The 25,314-nt window shown below is 41.2% G+C and overlaps 1 protein-coding gene and 1 pseudogene across 1 annotated transcript; both read left to right on the forward strand.

Moving 5' to 3' along the window:
- Positions 1-13,511: 13,511 nt before the first annotated feature.
- cyp1c1 (cytochrome P450, family 1, subfamily C, polypeptide 1) lies at positions 13,512-15,987 on the forward strand. Its single transcript, XM_078277854.1, has one exon. The coding sequence runs from the start codon at positions 13,780-13,782 to the stop codon at positions 15,355-15,357; it is 1,578 nt and encodes a 525-aa protein (XP_078133980.1). The 5' UTR covers positions 13,512-13,779; the 3' UTR covers positions 15,358-15,987.
- Positions 15,988-17,533: 1,546 nt separating this feature from the next.
- LOC144535118 (cytochrome P450 1B1 pseudogene) lies at positions 17,534-19,433 on the forward strand (annotated as a pseudogene).
- Positions 19,434-25,314: the final 5,881 nt, after the last annotated feature.

The raw sequence follows: 25,314 nt of genomic DNA on the forward strand, positions 1-25,314 counted from the left end.
TGTGGGATTAAGAGATGTATCACCTTCAGTTGAGGGTGCAACAAGGAGAAATGGGGTCAGCAAAGCATGTAGGGGGACAGGGAAGAAGGTCAACATTTAAGGTTGTTTGTGTCTGGGTCTGCCTCTATGGGAAGCCTGGGGATGGTGGGGCTCCTGTCTCAAAGGTCATTCAGAATGTTATCCGTAGGCCTATAACAAACAAAATGTACATTGTGTACGTTACTTTACTACATGAGAATAACTTGACCTCTTTATTTGGCCATCTCTGTATTTTCACAAAATATGGGCTTCAGTCTTCACATCTGCCCCAAATCCAGCTCCTCCCTAAGGTTCCTATAATAATGTCAATGAATTACCAAAGCATATCGAATGGGGAGGAAAAGGCATATCATTCCATATGAAACACAGGGCCAACACCAGTCTTCATTGCACGTCTGTGAAATTGTTTCCAAACACCACTCGCTCCATCTATGCCTGAAGGGCTCGTTTAAAACGCCATAAAAAAACAACTGTTGCATGCTAATTGAACCTTTTCGGGGTCTGTTCTGCAAATTAACAGGAATCTGACAAAGGACCGCTTCACACTGTCTACTGATAATTACCACCTCCTTGGACTCTGTCCACTCCACTCAAGAAAGAGGTAGCACAAGTTAAATATTGAGCATATATCCATTTGGAAGCTACATACATGATGCATAGTGTGTTATTTTTTGCTGGTGTGAAATCCGGACTACCATATCACACTACATGATCGACAGTAGATGACCGTGTCAGTTTAGAAATTCTCTCCTCGAACAATGGCTATTAGTCTGCTAACAGCTATGTGTTTACATTCCCCAATACATGTTGCTCCGAAAAGAACACGCCTTATATAGACAAAATCCACTGAGTGTAACATTTGAACCTATCCCATACCTAAACAAAGTACCTGGGTAAGATACGATCACTGTAAATGTATTTTTTTTCCTCCAGCATGAAATCCCTGAGACGCTCAGGCTGACTATACATGAAAGGGAACTTACAATGATATAAGAGCTTTCATCATGCTGGCAAACCTTACACAAACAGCATGTGTCTTTGTCTATGTGGATGACTGCTTGAAAGCATCGTTATGTCTGCTTGCACTGCATAAATACATATGCATGAGTATGCATGCCTGTACAGCTTGTCTCAGCCAAACAGCTGAACAGGTCAGTGGTTCCAGGTTATTTCCACATGGGCCGGACCACAGGGTGCGCTGCAGTCTGACAGAGAGGGCGAGATGGACTCCAGTACAGCTGGGACTCGAGAACACGTCAGAGTCAGAGTTGAATCTTGTTTTGTTTTGTTTTGTTTGTTTGTCTCTATTATCTATACCCTGTAAAGCGACTTTGAGTTCGTGAAAAGCGCTATATAAATTAAATGTATTATTATTAGAGTGAAGTTAAGCCTGGAAAATGAGATTTTTGAAATGATGAATTTGAAATGATGCTATAAGGTATGTTACAGAAATTACATTTAGTAAGTAAACAGAGTTCTTGGCGTTGTCTTTTGCATCCCAGACTTATTATTCAGATGTCAGTCCTCATTTCTCTATAAGAGCCACTTAATGGTGAAAATAATAAAAAAAAGTATCTGTAGAGTCATCTAATTGATCCAGGTTGTAGTTATGATGTCAGCTTTTTTCAGTTTACTTCTTGATCACCTTTCTAATTCATAGAGGAGTGTAGCTGTGTTGCTTAAGTGAACAAACTAGTAAGCAGTAACAACAAAAAGAAGGCAGGAAATTAGAAATATCTAGGATAAATGTGTTACTTATTAATCATAGGATGTTGTTTTATATTCTCAATCATCATCTACGCAAAACAACAAGAGGACAAAGGTTCTGAAGGGCAGACAAAGCCATAAAAAACATCATTTTAGAGCCACACTTTGCTGTTCTCTGCCTTTCTGCAGCTCTCTGACATTGAGAAGTTCTGACCCTTGGCCATTGGTCTCCAAATGCCAAATATGACATCCCTCATTTTTGGAGAACAACAGAGGGACAAGAGGCTGCCGGACGTTGTGTCATCTCCAAGATTCACACTGTTATTTTACGTCAGCTTGCTCTATAAGCCGTAATCCGTCTCTCTGTATTTGAGGACAGAAGTATAAACACTTCAGCGGCTTGTTTGAGAGATCTCTGCTCCTCAAGCAGCAGCGAGGAGAGTATTGAATGTCTGCAGCTTATTTAAGAGAGTCAGTCTCCTCAGTATGTGAGAACGGCAACTGAATTAATAAAGTTTGACTGAGTTGACAACCACTGAAAGTCCTCCCTCACTGAATCTATACCAATCCGCAAATTAATGAGCGTAGATAAATAGAAGCAGGTGGGTCAAATAAAACGCTTTAAGGTTTGAGACAACTGAAATGCCAATTGAGCGAAAGGATCTGCAACAGTGTCAGGAAGATGGCATTAATTGTACAGTCAGAGTATTTTTAAAACTACTGGCACAATGCATAAAAAATGACAAAAAGCTGGCAAAACTGGAAAGCACTTGGCAGTAGTCATGATTTAAAGCAATTCAAGTAAATTCCCTGGTCTTAAAGACTCTGTTCCAAAGTAATTGCTTCACAATTTACAATCCCAGATACGCAGGGCTGTGGTGGTGTGCACAGGGGCGCCGCCAGCAATTTTGGGCCCCATGACAAAAAATCGAATTGGGCCCCCTCTGCGCAGCTGTTGTCACCACATCTCTAAGACCTAACTGTCCCACTAAAGCTTTACATAACTGTAATTAAAGGCTTGCAACTGTCCTGCTTCTTGTAGTACTAGCACAATATTTACTGCTGGTGATTTGTACATGCATGCAAGTCTAGTATGCAGTTCACTATTTGATGCAAGAATAAAAGCAACCATCTTTTACAGTCTCAATATATTTTTATTGTAGAATTTGACAAAATGGAAAATTCTCTTAACAAAATTATTATTATTATTATTAATTATTATTATAATTATTAATGAAAGATAAAAAAAAAAAAGAAAAACGAACAAACTTAAATATATATTCACTTTTCAATCAAAATAAATTAACATCATCCTCTCAAAACAATGAAAACAGCTGATTTAGCTTAGCTGCACATATATGCCAACAAGAAAATAAAGTGGACATGTAAAATGGAATTTCCACACCAGGGTTAGTATAGTGCTACAAAAGAGATGAAGTGATCACTAAATCAAAAGGTTTTGAGGTTTGGAATATGGTCATAACAAACTAACAGTACCAGTGACATCAAATTAAAAGGTATGAATAAGAACAAAGGACTCCTGGAAACCCAAACTTTTCTCTCAAATAACAGGTATGTCATTGAACACAATGTTGCTCACCTTCTTCACTGGGACAGGGAGGGGCACAGTTAGGGGGAGACTGGGGTGCTGCTGACTCATCTGTTGTTAAGTCTGCTAAAAGGGGCAGGGACAATGATTTAATATGAATATCTTGCTAAACGTTTCCCTGAACTGATTAAATGGTGATTAAATGTAGGCTAACACTAGTCTGTAGCTAGCTAGCTTATTTCACTATGGACATTAAGCCAACAGGTTAATACCACTCACAGACTATAGGCTACCCACCTTTCTTGGTGAAAAACTGGGTTCCAGTTTGACACACTTTCCTTTGTCTTTCCTCTCTCTTTTTTCTCTCTTTCCTTTTTTGAAAACCAGATTTTGATTTAACGTTACTTGGTAACATTGTGGTCACTGTAGTTCTGGCGCATCTACTGACTGCAACTAAACACCATCACTGAGTGAGTGCTCTAAGGCAGGACCAAACCATTTCATGCAGATACAGGGGGTTGGTCGGTCAATATGGATGTTTACTTTTTGGTCAATGGGAATATTTAACTTTTACTGCCAAAAACAAGTACAAACAAAAAGAGCATTCATTTTATTATTATAATATTTGAAATATATATACTGAAGGATGATGGTTTAATCATTTTATATTAGTTTTTACCTATTTTTGGGGCCCCTATCAGTCATGGGCCCTAGGAATTGTCCTAACACACACACACACACACACACACACACACACACACACACACACACACACAAAGTTTACACTCTCCTAAGCTCTGCTTGTTCCTAGTTCAGAACACAATGACTTTCACAGATTTTGAAGTTTGTCTGTGTATATTTCTGTTGTTTATTTTTTAACACAGTTTAATTATATTCTTAATATAGTTTATTTCTTTCCCATCTGCCAATAATTATTTACAGTATGGATTTTTCTGCCCTTATATTGCAATGATGTATACCCCCCAGTGAGACTACAGCAGGGCCTCTCAGGGCCCAGGACAGTGGATGAGCTCTGCCCTCTGAGGTGTCTGTCCTGCTGCTGCTGTGGCGATACCATTGGCTCATCTGCAGAATTGGAGCAGTGAAGGGGGGTTACCTGACCGCTCATTGACCCTGCTTAATTTTCAGGATACTAAAATGCACCGACCTGCTCAAGCGGAACATATGGAGGTGCAAAAGAGAAGGAATCACGGACCATTATCCGCCCAATTACACAATGAGAAGAGCAACCCACTGGTAGTATCCATACTACACGTAATGTTCAGTGTGCCTGTGTCTGAGCCTCAATCAGACCAGCTCAGCCTCCCCACCTGCAGCGATCCCAGCCTTGGACTGTCTGTTCCAAAGAGAGACAGACATAAAACAGCTCATAAATATGTAGGTTAGTAAAAAGTATGGAGAAGAAACATCCTGTGTCATACCCAAAGAACAAACTACTTCACTGTCCTGCACAATAGATGATGTGATTTCTAGGGTATCAACTGGGGTAGACTGTGAAAAACTTTCTTTAACTGTTTTTCATTTGAGTGATAAGAATCCCTGATTCTTATCACTCTAACTAACTTCTATAGTATTATTTTGGCTATTGGGATGCAACTTCAAGAACAAATACAGAGCCTCAGAATAATCAGCACTTTAGTCTAGCACGGAGCCGCTGTAAAATATACAGTACATACGAGAGAAAACTCAGATTTGACCTAATTTACCCTGCAGAGATCTGAGGAGCAGTTAACCATAGTCCAGATAAATCCACTGGAGTTTAAAATTCCAACACAGAGAGCGGAAGGGAAACGGAAAATACATGCATCCGGCGGAATTTCCTGTGGCACCGGAGCAATCCCGGAAGTGGAACGTCGAGGATATAGACTAGCTCAGTTGTAATGGAAATAGCTCATTCATTCTTGACCTTGGGAACTGATGTTTCCCACGTCAATTTTAAAAATAAGCCCTTTATCATAAAACCATAACATTTATAACAATATATAACAATGCATTCTAAAATGATAAACAATATGTAGGATGTCATGCCATCGCTCCTTTATTCTACAATCCTTAATGCAGATGAATTAATATGCCAGTAGGAGTGCATGTGCAGCAGCAACAAGTAGTGTCAGCTGTTGATGTAGTGTTTGCATTAATGGCTAACATGCCGTACATACAGACGCAAAACAAACAAGTTATCAAGACCTTATAGTCTATGCAACGGGGAAGAGCACGATCTACAATAGACAACACGGAGTAAAAAATATATATTTTATATACTATAGATACAGTTAAAGTGACCTGCTACAACACTGCACAGTTCAAACAATGCCGGATATTGACTAATGACAGCAACCAAGAAGTTAAGGAGAGTGCCGAGCAAGTCAGTAGCCTTGTCTCTGGGAAATCACTTTGAGTACTATGTCCCAGAGAGACTGTAAAAGATCGGGAACAATAAACCCAGTAACTTCCAAATGTGTAAGTTTGGCCTTGCAACCAGGCAAATCTTGATCACATAGAATGCTGTACACATAATTACTGCACAGTAAGGCTGGAATCTCGATCTTTCTGCTGCCATCTGGCTACTTTTACCTTGTCTGTTCACGTCGTCCACATCTTAGGTAACTGTACTGTCTCTCAAATCGTCTGAACACTTAGAAAGTACTGCCCTTTGCCCTTGCCCTTTTAAAGGTATAATATATAGCTTTTCCGCATTTAAAATGTCTAAAAACGACTAGACCTTTATTATATATTTTGTTGAGTTGTGTTCTTACAACACTTCTTGGCTTCCAAAAATGTTTAAACGCAGAGAAATCTGTCATTTTAATCAAGGATACGGTCAGTGTCTTTTGGTCGCCTTCGCTGTCAATGGCGTCTTAGCCCCTTTGTACATGCATCAAGCGTTGTCTGTCAGAAGCTTTTCTAAATTGACTTTTTATCCAGTTTTAAGCCACATTTTTACAACACACTTTTTTTTAGATCTTGGTCATTTCTAACTATATATTTTAACAGGATGAAGGACGTCTAAGTTATCAGAGCCGACGACGTGCTGAACAACGAAGGAGAAACAATGATTTTTATTGTGAAACTGCTTTATTCAGGGTTTTTACCGGGTCCATTTGTTTTGGAGAGTAGGAGATATAATTCGGCTCCCGGTAAAAACCTCCTGAACGTCTGGATCTTAAGTTGCCAAAGAAAAGAAGGTGAGTAAAAGTTAGCAGCAGCCCCTCCATCGACGAGCCAAAAAGCATCGGAGAAACACTGAGAAACGTGAAACTGCTGTATTTAGTGTTTTTACTGGTTTAAATCACCGAGTCTGTTTGCTTTGGAGAGGAGGAGACCTCTGTGCATAATTCGGCTCCAGGTAAAAACCTCATGAACGATATACGCTGAAGGAATCCTAACCGGGAGAAACTGACTTACATATTGTACGTTTAACATTATCTTTTGTTTCTGTTGAAATAACTCTATTGTCAAGCTACTATGAACGTTTAATTGCAAAAATGTTAGTTTATGTGGCTGGGTTGGCTCAATGGCTACAGCAGGCGCACATATACTTAGAGGTTTATGCCTCGACGCAGAGGTCCAGGGTTCAAATCCGACCTGTGATGATTTCCTGCATGTCTTCCCCCTCTCTCTCTCTCTCACCTAGCTGTCCTGTCAAATAAAGGTGGAAAAGCCCAAAAAAGAATCTTAAGTTTATGAAATGCAGTTCTGCCATGTCTCATACGAAGATGGCACTTAAATGGGATGAATATGTAAACATACATATTAAACACAAGTTAGGGCTTCTGCTGTGAGTTTTTTTTGCATAACCACTATGGAGACCTGAGTGTTAATCAAAAGTGCATTCTGATGACTCAGAGCATAAAGTTTATGTCAAACTCTTAATGGTAGTCTGTCCATCTCCCCTATATTTCTCCACTGCAAAGAATATAAGGCATAACAGTAAAGGTTGTATATCATGGATGTAATAATCTGACCTTTACAAAAAGGAGCCGCATATGCAGCCTTTGCAGCCTATGCAACAGCATAGGCTGCAAAGTGGCATATTACAAAAGAGTTCCTAAATTTTAGGTCAAAAAGTATGAAATTATCCACTAATAATTAAAGCATAACTGATGAGGTCTCTATACTCTCTTGCCTTTATGCACCTTGAAAAAAACTGCAATCATTTGCATTGCATTCAGATTTAGTTTTACTAAAATGTCAGTTTAACATTGTCTCCTCATGATAGATTACTGTATTCATTTAATGCTATTCTGGATTGTAATTTAATAACATTCAGAGACCTGTGCGGCCAGCAAGTTGACCAAATAGCATCTTTTTTTTGCTCTTTTAAATATTGATGTAGTCTATCCTCACTTCTTATAATATTGCCACTGTGACACTTTCCTTTAAAGTATTTAATTAATAAGCTAATTCATTGGGCAGGAGGTGGGTAATGCTTAATGAACTGTGTCCTACCAATTCTATGATGAGCTCACAGAGTCGGGGTCATCTGGAAGCCATTTCTACTTGTGCTTTCTCCATCGTCTCATTTTAATCTCTCTGCAGCCCCACACCACCTCCTCCTGCCCCGCCGCCCCCGCTCCCTGGGGAAGCCGGAGTTCAGTGACCGAGCTCCGCGCACGCCAGCCCAGCATGGCACGCAAGCTCATCCCTGCTCTGCTCCCCTAGCACGCAAAAACTCTATGGGATTAGAAACAAATATCTCTATACTGTACATAATACATGGCTCCTGTCCTGGGAGCCACATTAAGTGAAGATCTATCACGCAGCCTGCACACAGTGCAGAGGGAAACTGTCCGGTCCAGGAGGAGTGTGGGAAAAGAGAAAAACATCCTAATAAGTTACTATATTAACGATAATAAATTTGTCTGCAGTTGCCTACAGGGTGACCTTCCTGAGCTTTGATGATGTAACTGTCTTTCCTCAGCCACTTTATTGCTAGTTTAATATCCTTGTTTTTATATTTATTTATGCTGATCTGGGTATAAGTGCATGCAAGGACAACTTTCATTCCTCAGGATCTTGAAATAAATGACTGTGTGCCACTTTGAAAGAACATTTCATATTCAAATTGCTAAATGTCTGGAACCCTGGATGATAGAAGTGTGGAAAATGTGTAGTGTGGGTGGTCACTGGATTGAATCAAACCCCTAACCTTGAATGTGTCATTGCTTTATTCAACTACAACACCACATTAAAGTGCAGTATGTGTAAGAAAATAATGTACTAAGGTTAAAACCCATACTTTTGGGAAGGGTCTAAATGCATGTCTTCATGGTTTAACCAAAGACCTTAAATCATTCCAGGAAAACATTTTCCAAAAGTAGTGCTCTCCTCTTTTATGTGGGCTGTTTGATATCGCCTACAGCAACACATCTTTGGGCACAGCAGGTCTAACACAACGGAGCTATCAGAGATAACTAGATTGCTTGGGATGGTATTTTCTTTCTTTTACCCCAAATCTAAATCAGCTAAGGACATTGGACCTGCTGTGATACTGTAATTCTCCCCATCTGACATCAGGTTGTCTGGGCCGTTGTGAAACAGCCTGTCAGACGAGTGAAGACATGGAGGTTTTGACAAGTTCACAAACAAGGAATGGAATTCTCAATTACTCAATTGTGTTTTGTGTGCCTGGGGTTCATTGTGCTGTGTGTGGTGAAATGTATATGTAATGCAATACATGCAGAGTGGTCACAGGGTGGTCACAGTGTACAAATACTTTGTCATTTTTTACAATAAAAAAACACAGATTTGGCCAACAAATCAGTCTGAGCATGGATTTAGACAAAAAAGGAAGATTTTTAACCTAAGTGCAATATTTTCACTTCACCAACATTTTGTTGGTGGATGAAATCATCAGTGTTGTACTTTTGGATTATCGTTAAAACATTTGTAAAACAGGCACATTCCACTAGTCTGGCTTTCACCAGACCAAGCTCAATCTTTTAAGATTGAACATGAGTCTGGGGAGTCTGCTCTGTATTTTCTACTGCACAAGAGGCGTGATCAACGGACATAGTTCAAATGACTCTGTATGCAATTGGATAATCCTTCAACCAATCAGATCAACGATCCAGGTGACGTAGCAGCGGCATCAACGGGTTGCTGCGCTTCGGTGGCCGAATGTAAACAAGAAGCTGCTTGGTTGCTTCTCTATCGTCATCGTGTTAAACCTGCCAATAGCGCGCCAGGTGGATAAGCCAGTTTGTGATTGGTCCCCACAAAATTGTAACGGAAGCAGGATAGATAAACGTACAGGTTTCCAGCCTGAGCTGCAGGGCGAAATCAAATCACCGGCAGATTGGGCTGGGTTTACCCAGTCTAACATTCCACAGCAGTGCTTTGAATAAAAAATATCAGTAGAAAACCTGCATTAATAGACAATTTTGACAAGTAGTGCAACAAGTTGTAAAGACAACATTGCCATATTATCACGTTATAGAGTTGCTATGGTGAACGTGTTAGCAAACACTTGCCTATTCGCACACCCAGAAGATACGGAACAACATTAACATTCAGAGCTATGTTTGTGGTAAACTAATTTGTCTCCTTTTCACTTTTTAACATGATAACACCATGTGAAACAATGACCTCTAAGAGCTGAACTCAACAAGACACAGGGTTGAAATTGATCTCTTTTTTTTTTTATATATATATATGTGAAAAAATACTTATAGCACTTTAACCACCAGTCCGTTTGGTATCACCCCACTGAAGTGAATTTTGCCTTTGCATGTCTTTTCTCAGGCTTGCTACAAACAAACAACAGACAATCATGTCAGACAGTAACCATTTTTCCAAGTATCTCTCTTTCCTCATATTGTGGTCTGGCAAGCGAAAATGTTCTCATTTCAAACATCACCATCCCTAACTAGCAATGTCCGGTGGTTACGTCCTGGCTGCCTGAGGTGGCTTTGGCCCAGAGGATGTTTTTGTTGGTCTGTTTACTGGTTTGTCAGGTTGTTTTTGGCTGCAGCTTTTTCAGTCTTGGCTCACCTTTGCTCACTCAAGAAAAAAATAAATCTTCACTTTAATTACTGCATTCTCTCTACTCTTCCCTTTCCCAAGTCCCACCAGCTCCCCAACTGCCTGTTGGACCCCTGGCTTTCCTCTCCTTGCTCCCCCTCACACCCCAAACCCCTACCCCCCCTCCCTTCTTCCTTCCTCTCTGTTGGTGCTGTGCGTGACAGTAGCTCACTGAGAAGTGGAAATGAGACTAGTAAACAATGATTAGCTCCAGAGCCGGGACAGCCTGGTCTGCTATTGGCCCCATCTCCACACAGCGAGTGCCCACCCGCCAGCACATGACTTGCAGCGGCCTATAGACTTTCCCCGCCTCCCCCCCCCAGCCCCAAACCCCCTCCGACTACTCCCCCTCTCAGCCAGAGTCAACACAGGGTCAGGGCCAACCTTTCACAGCCAGGTTACAAGGGGTAATCACGGGCAAACACAGCAGCCACACGCAAAATGCACACACGACACACCCCCACCCCCCACCCCTCCCACCCACACACACACACATACACACACACAACCCGAGCCTCCACCCCTCGCACGCACATACACACAAACTACTCCCTCCCACCCTCCCGCCAACCAACCACCCCTTCCTTAGCCACAAACCTGGCTCTAATTAGCGTGATGGGGATGCAAGTGGCCACATGTGTATGAGGAGCAGATTCAGACGAGGAGGAGGAGGAGGAGGAGGTAGTGGTGGTGGTGGTGGGGGGGGGGATTCCCCCTATAGGAATAGAAGAGAGAAGAAACAGTCGTCCCCAGTGCAGGCAGTGTATTCGAAGACATTGCTATGTCTCTGGTTAACCGAGGAATCATTCTGGAGGCTTTGGTGCTGAGCCACACCACATTTCTCAAGACAAACAGCTCTCAGGCAGAGCTCTGAACCAGCAAAATTCTCGACATCTGTAAAAGACTGTTTAAGGACCATTATTGTGAAAGAATGACACATAACACATAATGTAGATACACTTAAGTTACTTTTATTGTTTATCTGTTTGTTTTGACAATTTGAGCATGCTGTGCCTTTAAGATCTGTTATTTATCAGTTTATAAAATCAGACATAACAGTTCGGGAGTGTATCTGGTCGGATTGTGAAATTGTAACTTGCAGAAGTTTTCTGTTATATCTAGTGAAGCAGTGAAATGTTGAGGGTTGTAAAACATCCGATGTTACAGAAGCAGTTCAACTTTATGGTGAATTATGGTTAATGTTCTATTTGACTAATGCTGCATATATACTAATACGTTCTCCTGCATCCTTGTCTTTATCATTTGTTTTAACAATGGGTCAATAAATTGGACCCATAACTCGGTATCAATAATTGTTGTAAAACACATTTTTGAAAATTTAATTAGATATCATTTTCCGCCCCCATTCCTCACCCATCGTCCCCCTTTCCTGCTGATATTGACTGACTGTGCTTGTGTGGTAGTGAAGTCTCTGTCCCTCTGACTTAGTGCCTTGCTTCGGAAATGTTTTAGTACCTTCAATTAAGGTCATTACCTCCCTGCAAAAATAAACTTCACAGTTGGTAGGAAAACAAGAAACAAATTTTGTCTTCTGCAAAGAGAGAGGACATTTTTTGCCATAGGAATTCACATCACTTTGAACTGTAAGTTTAACAGAATCAACAGAACAAAGATTTCCATAAGTCTTATTTACATATAATGAATGCCAGATTTGCTTCTATCTATCTATTTATCTATCTATCTATCTATCTGACAGAACATTTAAGGAAAAAACTATTTACTTAATGTGATTGTGCAACTACAACAACACAGAGCTTGTGATTTATTACCTGAGGCAAAGAAATTAAATATGACCAAGATTTGGCCTCAGATTTACCTTTTTTGTCCTCAGTTTAATGTGATTTCCCCATATTTTGGGGACTGTAGCTTCAAAGGAGAATAACTGTTGAGGGGGGGGGGGGGGCACCTGAAGTTTGTTGTGGTATGATGTAACCTAGCGTGTAATACAAAACTGAAGTTCATGTGTTTGGAAAAAAACAAGACATTGAAGAAAATTCAAGTATCAATATTTCATGGGTTGGCCACACTGCGTTATTGTGCTAGTTTGTGATGTGATTTTAGTGAAATTATTCTGCCACTGTCAGATGCCTTTACTGTAATGTGGAAAATCTGTTTAATTAAAATAAAGAAAAATCCAATATATGACATATTTCAATAGGGATCATTGAGCTCATATTGATCTTGATATATATGTAGCCTATGTGATATTTTGGAATTTGCTATTATATCTGAGGTGTGGTTTTTATTTTTTAATGTACAAACTGCAAGTGTGACATTTCATAGTGGTCATACTGTTTATTGTCTTTTCTGTTAATTCTAAAAACTAAAATGTTGCGATAAAGCTATAGAAATCAAGTAAATCAAGAAATTATATTAAAATCCAATATAAATGCGGTCGGCTGAGACTCTTTGGAGTCGGGCTGTGGTGCGCAACCTTCTCTCAACTTTTTCTTTTGGAATGACATTTTATGATAAACTAACACAGAATCTGCGGACAAAAACAACAATAAAATGACAACATACACTTTTGAAATCACTGAATTAATCACTATGGACTAAACATATATTTAAGCGTGTCATTAAAGACACGTTATGCTGCATATAGATTCCATCTGGTTAAATTCAAAGAGGATGCTTAAGCATGCAAACTAAGTTTTTAAGCAGACCAAAAGTCAGTCTAAAAGGAAAGGAAAAGTCACGTAACTGAAAATATAATTACGCTTAAACAGATTTTGTAGAAATGTAATTACTATCAACTCACTCAAGAGTTAGACAACCCGTATGCAAACAGTTGTTTGCGCCCGGTGAGTGCTGTGCAGCCAGAAAATAAATCATGTTAGAAAGATACACTTTGGAACGTGCAAACTATGCCAGTCCTCCAATTAGTAAAACAAATTGTCTCGACACGTTTCCTATTGAATCGGTCACTAGTTGCTGACTCTTTTTTCTCTGCAGTGGACGGCGGTCGTTCACGCTGCACGCTCACGGTGTCCCTCGACGCTCACAAAGCGCGCGCATCCGACAGCGAGCGACAACAGAGAGATGATACAGCGGGGTCTGCATGACTACCACAATGGGAGGAGTATAAAAGTTACCCTGAGCCCTGCCCACCAACTGCAAAACATATAAGACGCTGGAGTGGAGCATAAAGCAGGCACTAAAGCTTTAAATCTTGATGAAAAGACTGACTAAAGACAACAAAAAAAAAAAATCACCTTAACTCACTTCTTTTTATCAGTTATTTTTAGTTTCTTATCACTATGACCTATTATAAAGTATTTGATTGACATTGATACCTTAAATATTTTTTCTCATCTGATATGGATATATTGATTTGTTTCTTCCAAACATACAACTGAACAGACTTTGGTGAAAAGATAATTTTTTTTGAGGAACACGTGTGCAGAAAATTTGTCACAATGGCACTGGACACAGAGTTTGGTGTGAAGGGCAGCAGCATCATCAGGGAATGGAGTGGACAGGTCCAGCCTGCTCTGGTCGCCTCCTTTGTTTTCCTTTTCTGCCTGGAAGCCTGTCTGTGGGTCAGGAACCTCAGGCTCAAGAGAAGACTGCCGGGACCCTTCGCCTGGCCAGTGGTCGGCAACGCCATGCAGCTGGGCCAGATGCCTCACATCACCTTTGCCAAGCTAGCCAAAAAATACGGCAATGTGTACCAGATAAGGCTGGGCTGCAGCGACATTGTGGTTCTGAATGGAGACAGGACGATACGTGAGGCTCTCATACAGCACAGCACAGAGTTTGCTGGCAGACCAAACTTTGCCTCTTTTCAGATGATCTCTGGAGGCAGAAGTGTGACATTTACTAATTATGGCAAACAGTGGAAAGCGCACAGGAAAATAGCCCAGTCCAGCCTCAGAGCCTTTTCCTCTGCAAACTGTCAGACCAAAAAAGCCTTTGAGCAACATGTTACAGCCGAGGCCATGGACTTGGTGCAGGCATTTTTGTGCCACAGCACTGATGGACGGTATGTTGACCCTGCTCATGAATTTACAGTAGCTGCTGCTAATACCATGTGCGCTCTCTGCTTTGGGAGGCGATATGGACATGACGACCTGGAGTTCAGGACCTTATTAAAAAGGTTGGACAAGTTTGGGGAGACCGTGGGGGCGGGTAGCTTGGTAGATGTCATGCCCTGGCTTCAGTCCTTCCCTAACCCAGTCCGCAGTGTCTATGAAAACTTTAAAAACCTCAACGAGGAGTTTTTCGCCTTCGTGAAAGACAAAGTGACGCAGCACAGAGAGTCCTTCAACCCAAATGTGACCCGAGACATGAGTGACGCCATCATCAATGTGATCGAGCACAGACAGGACAGCGGACTGACCAAAGAGTTTGTTGAAGCAACAGTCACAGATCTGATTGGAGCAGGTCAAGACACTGTGTCAACTACCATGCAGTGGATCCTCCTGCTCCTGGTCAAATACCCAGAAATACAAGCCAAACTGCAGGAGCTCATAGACAAAGTAGTAGGCCCGGACAGACTGCCATCAATTGAGGACAGAAACAGCCTGGCCTACCTGGACGCCTTCATCTACGAGACCATGCGCTTCACCAGCTTCGTCCCCCTCACCATCCCACACTCCACAACCTCAGACGTCACTATCGAGGGTTTCCACATCCCCAAAGACACGGTTGTCTTTATCAATCAGTGGTCCGTCAACCATGACCCCCTGAAGTGGAAGGACCCTCACATTTTTGACCCTGCACGCTTCCTTGATGAAAACGGGGCCCTCGTTAAGGACATAACCAACGGCGTGATGATTTTTTCCACGGGTAAAAGACGCTGCATCGGCGAACAGATCGCCAAGGTGGAAGTGTTTTTATTCATAGCTGTCCTGCTGCACCAGTGCAGCTTTGAAAGTAACCCATCTGTGCCTCTCACTCTTGACTGCTCGTACGGGCTCACGCTGAAGCCCCTCCAATTCTGTGTCAGCGCCAAGCTCAGGGGAAAGCTGCTGGGCTTAGTTTCCCCAGCATGAACAGCATGTCCCAATACTGTGACTCAAGGCCAGCAAACACTTTTCCACCAATGGCATTTAACAGTGAGTATCAACATGCCTGCACTAAATCCTACTGTTGTATGATTTTCATATTTAATAATAATATTTAATGGGTATCTTATTTGAATTATTGTTGGCGCAGGGCTGTGAATATGATGTCAAAGATGCAATACTAGCTACAGGTAGAACTCAAGGCTGTGGACTGTTGAAATCAATGCAAATGTATTACATTTCTGCTTTACAAAATACTCTATACTTGATCAGATTTTGTAAATAATTCTGAGTCGTGAGCTTGTTTTACATCCACTATTGCGCATGTACATGTATAGTGTGTATGCAAGACATAGCTACATCCCTTAAATGTCAATTTAAACTAATATAATTGTATTCAAAATGCTTGTGAATGTTATAAAGTCACTTGATGACTTCTTGTTCTCATTTGTAATATGTAAGATTATATTTAACCTTTGCCACGTAAAGCAGTTACAATTTGTTTGTTTTATAATTTCATATTTCAGGTATGACAATAAATGTAATGATGTTTAATGTATTTCACTATCTACTGTACTCAAAGCATATGAACACATTAAACAAAGAATGCTGATCAAAGTGGAGGAAAAAGGCTGGCATGTTTGTGAAGGAGGAAGTCTTCAGGACGAAGAAGAGACATTGCCATGAACCATGAACCCTTCACAAACGTTATGCAACTAGGGTTCAGTTTTACTGTACAAGCACTGCACAAGCCGTGCCAAACACACAAGTCTCACCAGTACAAAAAAATGTGCAGCAAATGTCTTTCACTCCTGGGGCATTCTCAAAAACATGTTTGTTTACAAAGTCACTTTTTCAAAGCTACATGGATCACATGGTCACTGCACTCTCTTTAAGCCTCTGCATTCAGGAATTGATATTACAATGCCCAAGGGATGTGTTTCTCTGCCTTGAATGTTTAAGCATATCCATAAGATATTTTGTTATCAATGTGTTGGCTCTATATGATGGAACAATAAGCTATATCTGAAATTAATAAAGTGAATTGTTAATGCTCAATGTGTCCTGTTTAATTGTCACTTAGCTTTTAGAGTAAGGCTAAACAGGCAAAATCTCACAATACTCCTTTAAACCTGCTGAGCAAGGTGTGACTATGAACTACTTTCTCAGTCTCAAAGCGTTTCTTAGCTAGTGTTGGCGCTGGCAGATATGTGCCAACAATGTGATATTAGGCGCCACCACTGTTTAGATGTCTTTCATTACTCATTGTTACAAAAACAGAAACCTCTGAAATACTTGACTTGTGGCTGAACATTACTAAAACCAAACCTTTTGTTGCCCAAGCACCCACATAAGCAGATTTATAGCTACACTGATTTCTCTATAAAAGTATTTTGATGCAGCCACACAATGTAACAGCTACATTATCTCAGTGACCTTTGTTTAAAGGGCTATTACTGCATGCCAACAATAACTTGTATGTATGTTTTATGGAGCATAATTAATTGTGCTGTTTGTATCTGTTCAGTGTTTGGATCTGAAGATCTCAGCTTTCATGATGATACCCCAGAGCCTTTTTCCCTGTATGGTTATAATTAACAGCTTGGCTGTAAATAACAGAAACCAAATCATGTTTAAAAATGGCCACGGAAAGTCCAAAGGAAACTCCACTGGAAAAAACAATCAAATCCAGCTTATTGTCATTTACTTACACTATATGCTACCACTTCCATCCATTCCATCACATTACTAAAGTGCTTCATTTTCAAACATTAACAACTTTATATAAGCTATTTTATGAAAAATACATCTCAGGGCACACATGGTGTGTAGAGTTGATTATCTTTTAAAAGTGTCATAGTAATCTCTGTTATATCCTTGGGCAATAAAACTTTAAATCTGTAGGTTTGGCAACAGGGCCTATTACAGTGAGTAGGTGCTCTCCTTTTCTGTCATCCTACAAGGGTAGGAAGGAGGCCTGACTGGGAGAAGTAAGGTCTGCAGGCTGTGGTCAAAATGGGAGGGGAAAGATAATAAAAAACCTGAGTCGCTGACCCCTCCCACAATAGAGATACATATAAGTGAAGTGTTAAGGCTTGAACCTGATCTAGTCCTTCTCACTAGCTTCTGTGGTGGAGTGGTGAAACAAAATGTGAGTGCTGCTTAGAGTTCTTTTATTTTGGCTTTTATGTCAGTCTGATTATGATATAGGTTGAGAAATCAAAAAATAATTAGTATTTTAATGTATGTAAGACTGCACAAAGAAAGAGCACTTGAAACGGTCTCCCGTTTTTAGTGAAAATTTTCTTTTTTATCGGACGCAGTGGTAGATAGACAAACTACAGGATAACAAAATGGCTCAAATGGACGCAGAGTTTGGTGTGAAGGGCAGCAGCTTCATCAGGGAATGGAGTGGACAGGTCCAGCCTGCTCTGGTCGTTTCCTTTGTTTTCCTTTTCTGCCTGGAAGCCTGTCTGTGGGTCAGGAACCTCAGGCTCAAGAGAAGACTGCCGGGACCCTTCGCCTGGCCCGTGGTCGGCAACGCCATGCAGCTGGGCCAGATGCCTCACATCACCTTTGCCAAGCTAGCCAAAAAATATGGCAATGTGTACCAGATACGGCTGGGCTGCAGCGACATTGTGGTTCTGAATGGAGACAGGGCGATACGTGAGGCTCTCATACAGCACAGCACAGAGTTTGCTGGCAGACCAAACTTTGTCTCTTTTCAGGCTGTCTCAGGGGGGAAAAGTATGACTTTCACTAATTACAGCAAACAGTGGAAGATGCACAGGAAAATTGCTCAATCAACGATCAGAGCATTCTCATCTGCCAACAGCCAGACCAAAAAAGCCTTTGAGCAGCAAATTGTGGCTGAAGCCACAGAGCTAGTTGAGATTTTCCTCAAACTCAGTGCTCAGGGCCAGTATTTCAACCCTGCTCATGAGCTGACAGTAGCTGCAGCGAATGTGATCTGTGCCTTGTGCTTTGGAAAACGTTATGGACATGATGATGTTGAGTTTAGAGCCTTGTTACAGAAGTTAGATAAGTTTGGAGAGACAATAGGGGCTGGCAGCTTGGTGGATGTAATGCCATGGCTTCAGTCTTTCCCTAATCCAGTCCGCAGCATGTTCAAGAACTTCAAAGACCTGAATCAAGAGTTCTTTGGGTTTGTCCATAACAAGGTGGAAGAGCACAGAGAGACATTTGATCCAGAGGTAACCAGGGATATGAGTGATGCCATTATTGGCGTGATTGACAAGGCTGACAGTGACAACGGCCTCACCAAAGGCCACACAGAGGGTACGGTGTCAGATCTGATTGGGGCAGGTCTGGATACCGTCTCCACCGCTATTCACTGGATTCTCCTTCTGCTGGCTAAACACCCTGAGATACAAACCAAACTCCATGAGCTCCTTGATAAAGTGGTGGGGAGAAACAGGCTGCCATCTGTTGACGACAGAAGCAGCCTGGCTTACCTGGATGCATTCATCTACGAAACCATGCGCTTCACTAGCTTTGTCCCCATCACCATCCCCCACTCCACAACCTCAGACGTCACCATCGAAGGTCTCCACATCCCCAAAGACACGGTGGTCTTCATCAATCAGTGGTCCGTCAATCACGATCCCCTGAAGTGGAAGGATCCACATATCTTTGACCCCTTGCGCTTCCTGGATGAAAAGGGCTCTCTAGACAAGGATCTCACAAACAACGTTATGATCTTTTCTGCAGGGAAGAGAAGATGTATTGGGAACCAGATTGCCAAAGTCGAAATATTTTTGTTCTTTGCAATTCTACTCCATCAATGTAGCTTTGAGAAAAGTGCTCACGAGGACCTGTCTTTAAACTGCTCCTATGGTTTAACACTAAAGCCTTTAAATTACAAGATTACTGCCACACTCAGGGGAGAATTACTTAAAAGCTAATAAAAGTGTTGTAAAACTGGTTATCCAATAAAGAACAGCAATGCAATACAAAGTATGTGTTCTAAAATAAATATATATGCCTTGTATCACAGATGAATTGTCTGTAATAAGCTTTAACTAACCCAAAGTATGCAAATGATAAGCTTCCTTACTTCTACTGACATTTAAAATTGTGACTGACAAGCAATATAATTATTCACTTTGTTACAAGTTGCCAGTTAATGTACTAAAAGTAAAACTTTGAAAAACTGTGACTGACTGACAATCTAAATATATCTGGCTCTGTCACAGAAGAAAATGTAATGAAAGCTTTTGATTTGTTTGCCCAAAACCACAATTCATAATAAACCTTAAGTATGTATTGTTATTTATATGAGGGTAATCAGCAGAATCACCCTAAATAGCAATATAAACCGGTGGTGATGACTGATTTTCACTTTAAGCATTTTGTGTTTCTCGCTGATGGGGAGAAATCACATGCCAGTGTGTGGTCTCAACAGAGCAGTAATTTACCCAGACTCATTTATCTTCCCATGTGTTGACCTTTTTAATGTTTGAGCTTAATACAAATACAGTGTACAAGTCATTTACAGTCACATGCTCTTAAATCATGCATAATACTGTTGTATTCTGATAATAACTCACATGTATTATATGTTGAAAGCCTTATAAAACATGCTATAGGCTATTATGGCAAACTGCATTCTCTCTGAATAACAAGCTGTGTAGAATATCTAAATAATGTTTTGCATAATGAACATGACCCAGTGTGATACACTCTGTACTCTACAATGTACAATAAACAATTTGTATGGATTTCTAACTGAACCTGTGGGGTGTATCAGTCAGAGCAGCCAAAGTGTTGAGAACCGCAGAGGCCAGAGAGGCCAAAGAAGTAATAATAGATCATGATGTCTTAGTGTTGTTGTGAAAGATTAATATGGGTTACAGTCAGGCCCTGCATGCTCTTGTTCTCCACTCCTTACAAGCAGGCTGCGACTCAGTACATCAGTACAGGCAACAGTAGGCAGCCACAAGGTTCACTCGTCAATATTTTACACAGAGCGCGGTGTACTTTTGAATGCTGTGTCTTTTTTCTTCTTCTGAACAAGCACATTCAGTTTCAGCCAAGTTAGTGTTATCTTCCATTTATCAATACACAGAGCAGTTCTTCTTTTAACATCATGTTAAATAAAACGTGTGAAATAGTAAAGACTAGAGTTATAAAAAAATATATAAATTATATAAATGTTGGCATTAGGGAACAGGAAACACATTGAGTTCACAAAATCACCTTGACAAACACTGTTACAGAGGGGGGGGTCACATTAGTTTGTATGCCAGTAAGCAATATTTGTCAGCCGTGTCTGCAGAAGAGTACTTTTACTTTTGTTACATTATGTGCATTTTGCTAATGATACTTCTGTACTTAGGGGATATTTTGAATGAGAAGTTTTTACTCTTTTCTTTTTACATTGTTGTATTGTTACTTTTACTTATACGATCTGAGTACTTTTTCCACACAAACTCATATACCAAAGCAATGATTACCAGACATTTTTCATGGCCGTCAAATGCTGCTTACTGGCCCATAGAAAATGCCTTTCTACAGGGCCCAGAATTTTGTGCTACGCCCCTGCTAGAGTCTGCCATAGTGATTAAGGTTGCCATTATCACCTTCAGTATCATAGGATTTACATTGGCAATCATATGAGATCTACTCCAACAAATGCAGTCAACAACCTCCCGAAAAGTCTTCCTCCTGACTTTCCTTATTTTGGGAAAACCAAAACAGCCCAATGCATATATGCTAACATATATCCTTGCTGTAAGTACAGTACATAAATATTAGTTTAAGTGTGGGTTAGGAGTTTATCATTTCCATACCCCCTCTTCCTTTTATCTCCCCGTCCTTGCCACATTGGAACATTTCCTCAGTAAGTGGTCCTATGCTCTGGAGTCTACCTGTGTACTTGCAGGAGCAGCATCGTGGCTGAATTAAGACGGAGGCTTGTTTTCACTGAGGTTCATACAGAGCAGGCTGGAGACATTCTGTACAGCAACAGGCTCTCTATCCCTCTCTCTTTGCTCTGACACCCCAAGGACCCTGGAGGGAGGAATGGGCCGCCTAACCTCCCCCGTTTCCATCACTGCCTCCCAAAACATCCTTAAAATGTGTCCAGCTGAAAGACTCCCTTTCACCCCGAGTCATCCTCTCCCAGCTCCACATACCCCGCAGCCCTCGACCTGCGGAGTTTCACTCCTTAAAGGAAAACAGGAAAGTGTACAAGCTGAGGTTATTCACATTCTGCACGTACACAGAGCCACAGAGTGACCTCCCACAAGGTTCTCTCCGCTACCACAAGACACAGCTCAGCACTCTATCCAAAACCCCCTCTCCTCTGCTAAAGGTTTGACATGCAAATTGCAGTCACTGCTTGGTAGATGACACACAGTGAGGTAGAATTACTTGAAAGCAGACAAATGTAATTCTCCAGAAAATCTCTTTCTCTGTCCCCTTCCATCATCTGCTGCAACAAAGCGGAACATTGTGTCTGAGCTGGAAACGGCCCCATGCTCGTATTCAGTCAGTCTTTCCTATAACGCCGCCCTCAGCACCAACACACTGACCACAGCTTGATTCAAAATTCAAAAAGTTGCAGTTGCAGTCTTCGTTCTGACCCAAAGCATCAAACATCAAAGCAGATCATTAATCATTCAGTTGGGGGAAAAAAATTGAAGTAAGTATCCCAGTAAACATGTTTCTTTGAATAACAAGAACCAACAGCCTGTGTGGGAAAAAAGAAGATCATGCTAACTATGAATCGACTTTTTCCCAAAGAGCACACTGGGAAGGCATAGGTGAAATTTCCAACAAGTCAAATAACCGTCATTGCCCAAAGGTCAACATACACTCAGTCTCTCCACTGTCTATTTACAGTAGCATATAATCCCAAACCCTCCCTAAACTGAGGGTCCATGTTTTAAAAGACTGTCATCCTGTCCTCAGAGCATGTTGCAATATACAAAGAACTCAATTTTGTCCAAAACAAAATGAAAATAGCTGTAATTTGCATTCAGATTCAGTGTAATATATTCCAGCGTGTGATGTTCCATTTGTTAACTCAAAAAAATGTTTCCCCTCTTTTGAAACCCCCTGTGGAATTATGTCATAGACATAAACACTAAGCAGGAGTTATAATAATGTTCCAGTTGACATTATAATCAAGTCGTGCCACCTTTAAGTTCGATATCCTGCTATAGACTGTGTGTTTTTAACACATCACTGACATGGAGTCCAAAAAGTGACAATTCACTTCATGGTTTTGGAATACAACCTCACGCAACCATCATGAAGACATGTGAAGTGACCCTTTTCAATAAACAATGACCCAACTCATTATTATAGGGCGGGATGGTTAGTGCTTGTTGTTTTGTCCGTGCCGGGGATTGTTTTGGAGTGGAGGCAAGGAAAGGAGCTTTGATATAAATTAACACAATGTGCAGTTCCCATTTGCCACATTTCTTTCCATATAACAAACAATTATTTTTCAGGAAGTGCAGGAGGAAGTCATCCGTGATGGTCAGAATGAGAACACGACAAGCATGTGGTTTTTGTTCATGGATGGGAGTTGACATCATGGTCTGACACAGTCACTCATATTAAGTGGTCATTTTTGGTTAGTATGGAAACGCAGCAACCCTGTCTCCTATGATTTATGTTAAATGGCTAATAAGCACTAATGTTCACAGAGTGGAGTGAGATGAGAAGGGCGTGGAGGCTATGGCGGTGGAGAAGTTTGCGCGTCTTCTCTAGTCTGCCGTCCATCCCTAAAACATGCTGATATGAAGTCTGAGGTTGTGGCTATCAACCCGCAGTAGCACCATTCACATTCTTCGGTGTCTAAACAGCTGTACTTTCCATCAAGAACAGGACTTTGCAAGTTTTAACGCAAACACAAAAACTCCCTTTTTACCTGTCAAAACCTAGAAAGCAATTGAGAGGCGAAGTCCCTCCCCTTCCGGTGGACCACCATGGGACCAGACTGATCTCATGAAGTGGCGTATCTATGACACGCCAATTCGTATGCCATTATTGGCGTGTTATCAAGACGCATACTCGCTTTTTAGCACGTTTATCAACGCTGTTTGGCCTCCATTGACTAACATCACCTTACGATTGCGTGTGAATTGACGCCGTAGCGAGTATTATGAAATGACAAAAATCCGCAGAGGGAGGTTGGTTGGGGTGGAGGATGGGTAAAACACAGGACTTTCACCCAGGAGAGCAGGGATTGTGTCCCGCGTGTGATGTTTCCTTTCCACATTTGTTCTTTTCCTAAACCCAACAAGTTCTGGCGTGTGACGTTTCCTTTCCACGTTTTTTCTTTTCCTAAACCCAACCGGCGTGTGATGTTTCCTAAACCCAACCGTAGCCTCGCGATAACACGTAGCCTCGCGATGTGGCGTGTATGTTTATTCTGTGACGTTGCAGACTGACGTCCGCTGTATACAGCGTAGACATACACGCCGATAGCTCAAAATGGGTACAGATAACACCCCACTTGGCTTTAGGAAAGTGGCGTGTATGTTTACGTGAAGTCAGGATATCATGTTGTAATTTAAGAAAAAATATGTAGTGAATGAGGAGAGACTAAATATTTTTTGATCCCGTTTGAGTTGAGCCATGGATTACACATATCAGTTAAAAAGATAATTCTTCAAGTCAAGAAAGTCTCAGTTTGTCGTAAAACTGTTAAAGTATAAGAAAACACGTAATTAGAAAGACTACACACTTCAAAGTCGTATGGGTTACGTCTCGCTGAACAGCCTGGTCTCACAGAATTCCATGAAATTATCACAAACTGTAAACAGCACATTACGTAGCCACCACGGAAAACAATGCCAAAGTAAAGTCAATGAGAAGCTGACGCAGCATTAAGAGCGACAACGCTAGCGAGTAGTGAAATGAATGAATTAAAGCCCGAAAATCCGCATAGGGAGGTCAGTTGGGGTGGTGGATGGGTCAAACAACAAGACTTTCACCCAGGAGACCAGGGGTCGTGTCCCGCAGTACACAGCTGTCCCGTCCCGTTCTTTTCCTAAACGCAACCTGTTGTTGTCCCACCCACCCATGACCTTTTCTTTAACTTAAGGGGCCGTGTTCATTTCATGGAATTATTCCGTGTGCCCATCACAGACTTTTAAGGGGCCGTGTTAATTTCACAGAATTCTTCCGTGGGCCCATCACGGAATTTTCAGCGATTCCATGAAACTGCCACAGATTTTGAGTTAAGGGGCCGTGTTCATTTCACGGAATTCTGTGAGATCAGGTTGCACTGAAGCTACGGAGTTTGTTTGTTTCATACCGGGATGTAACGTTTCTCACAACGGATCTTGCTTGTTCTTTTGCTTCTCGGCTGATAAAAAGACACTGGATAAAACACATCAGGTAAGATAACGTTACATGTGTTGTGGAAAATAGCTAAGCTAGCTAGTTAGCAACCAAGCCGAGAATCAAGCAAGGTGATGTATTTTGTGTGAGACGAGATATGTAATTCACTGAGCAGTTTCACACAAAACTAAGTGGTACTATGACAAATCTACAACAGACTTTCCTCTATTGCAAATTATCTTTTAAATTGACGAACACCATATGTGTAATTCATGGCTCAATTCAAACGGGATCAAAAAAATAATTAGTCTCTCCCCATTTACTACCATTCATATTTTTTTTCGTCTGAAATAAGGTCCCACGAGGTCCACCGGAAGCGGAGGGACTTCGCCTATCTATCTAAGACTACTATAGAATGTCTCCTACAAACAGCTTGTGATCTCATCTATCTCATAAATCAGTTCTGGTGGAGCTTCAGAGTGAGTATCTGGTACTTCCCTGTAGGTCCGGGAAGCACCTTCAAGAGCCCATCAATCCTGTGCATTGTCAGAGATAGTGGTGTCTGCTCAGACAATAATGAATTACTGGCACCAGTCTTGTGTAACCCAGACTGGAACCTCTGTG

Source organism: Sander vitreus, chromosome 20 (genome assembly GCF_031162955.1).
Source record: "Sander vitreus isolate 19-12246 chromosome 20, sanVit1, whole genome shotgun sequence".
NCBI classification, from domain to species: Eukaryota; Metazoa; Chordata; class Actinopteri; order Perciformes; family Percidae; genus Sander; species Sander vitreus.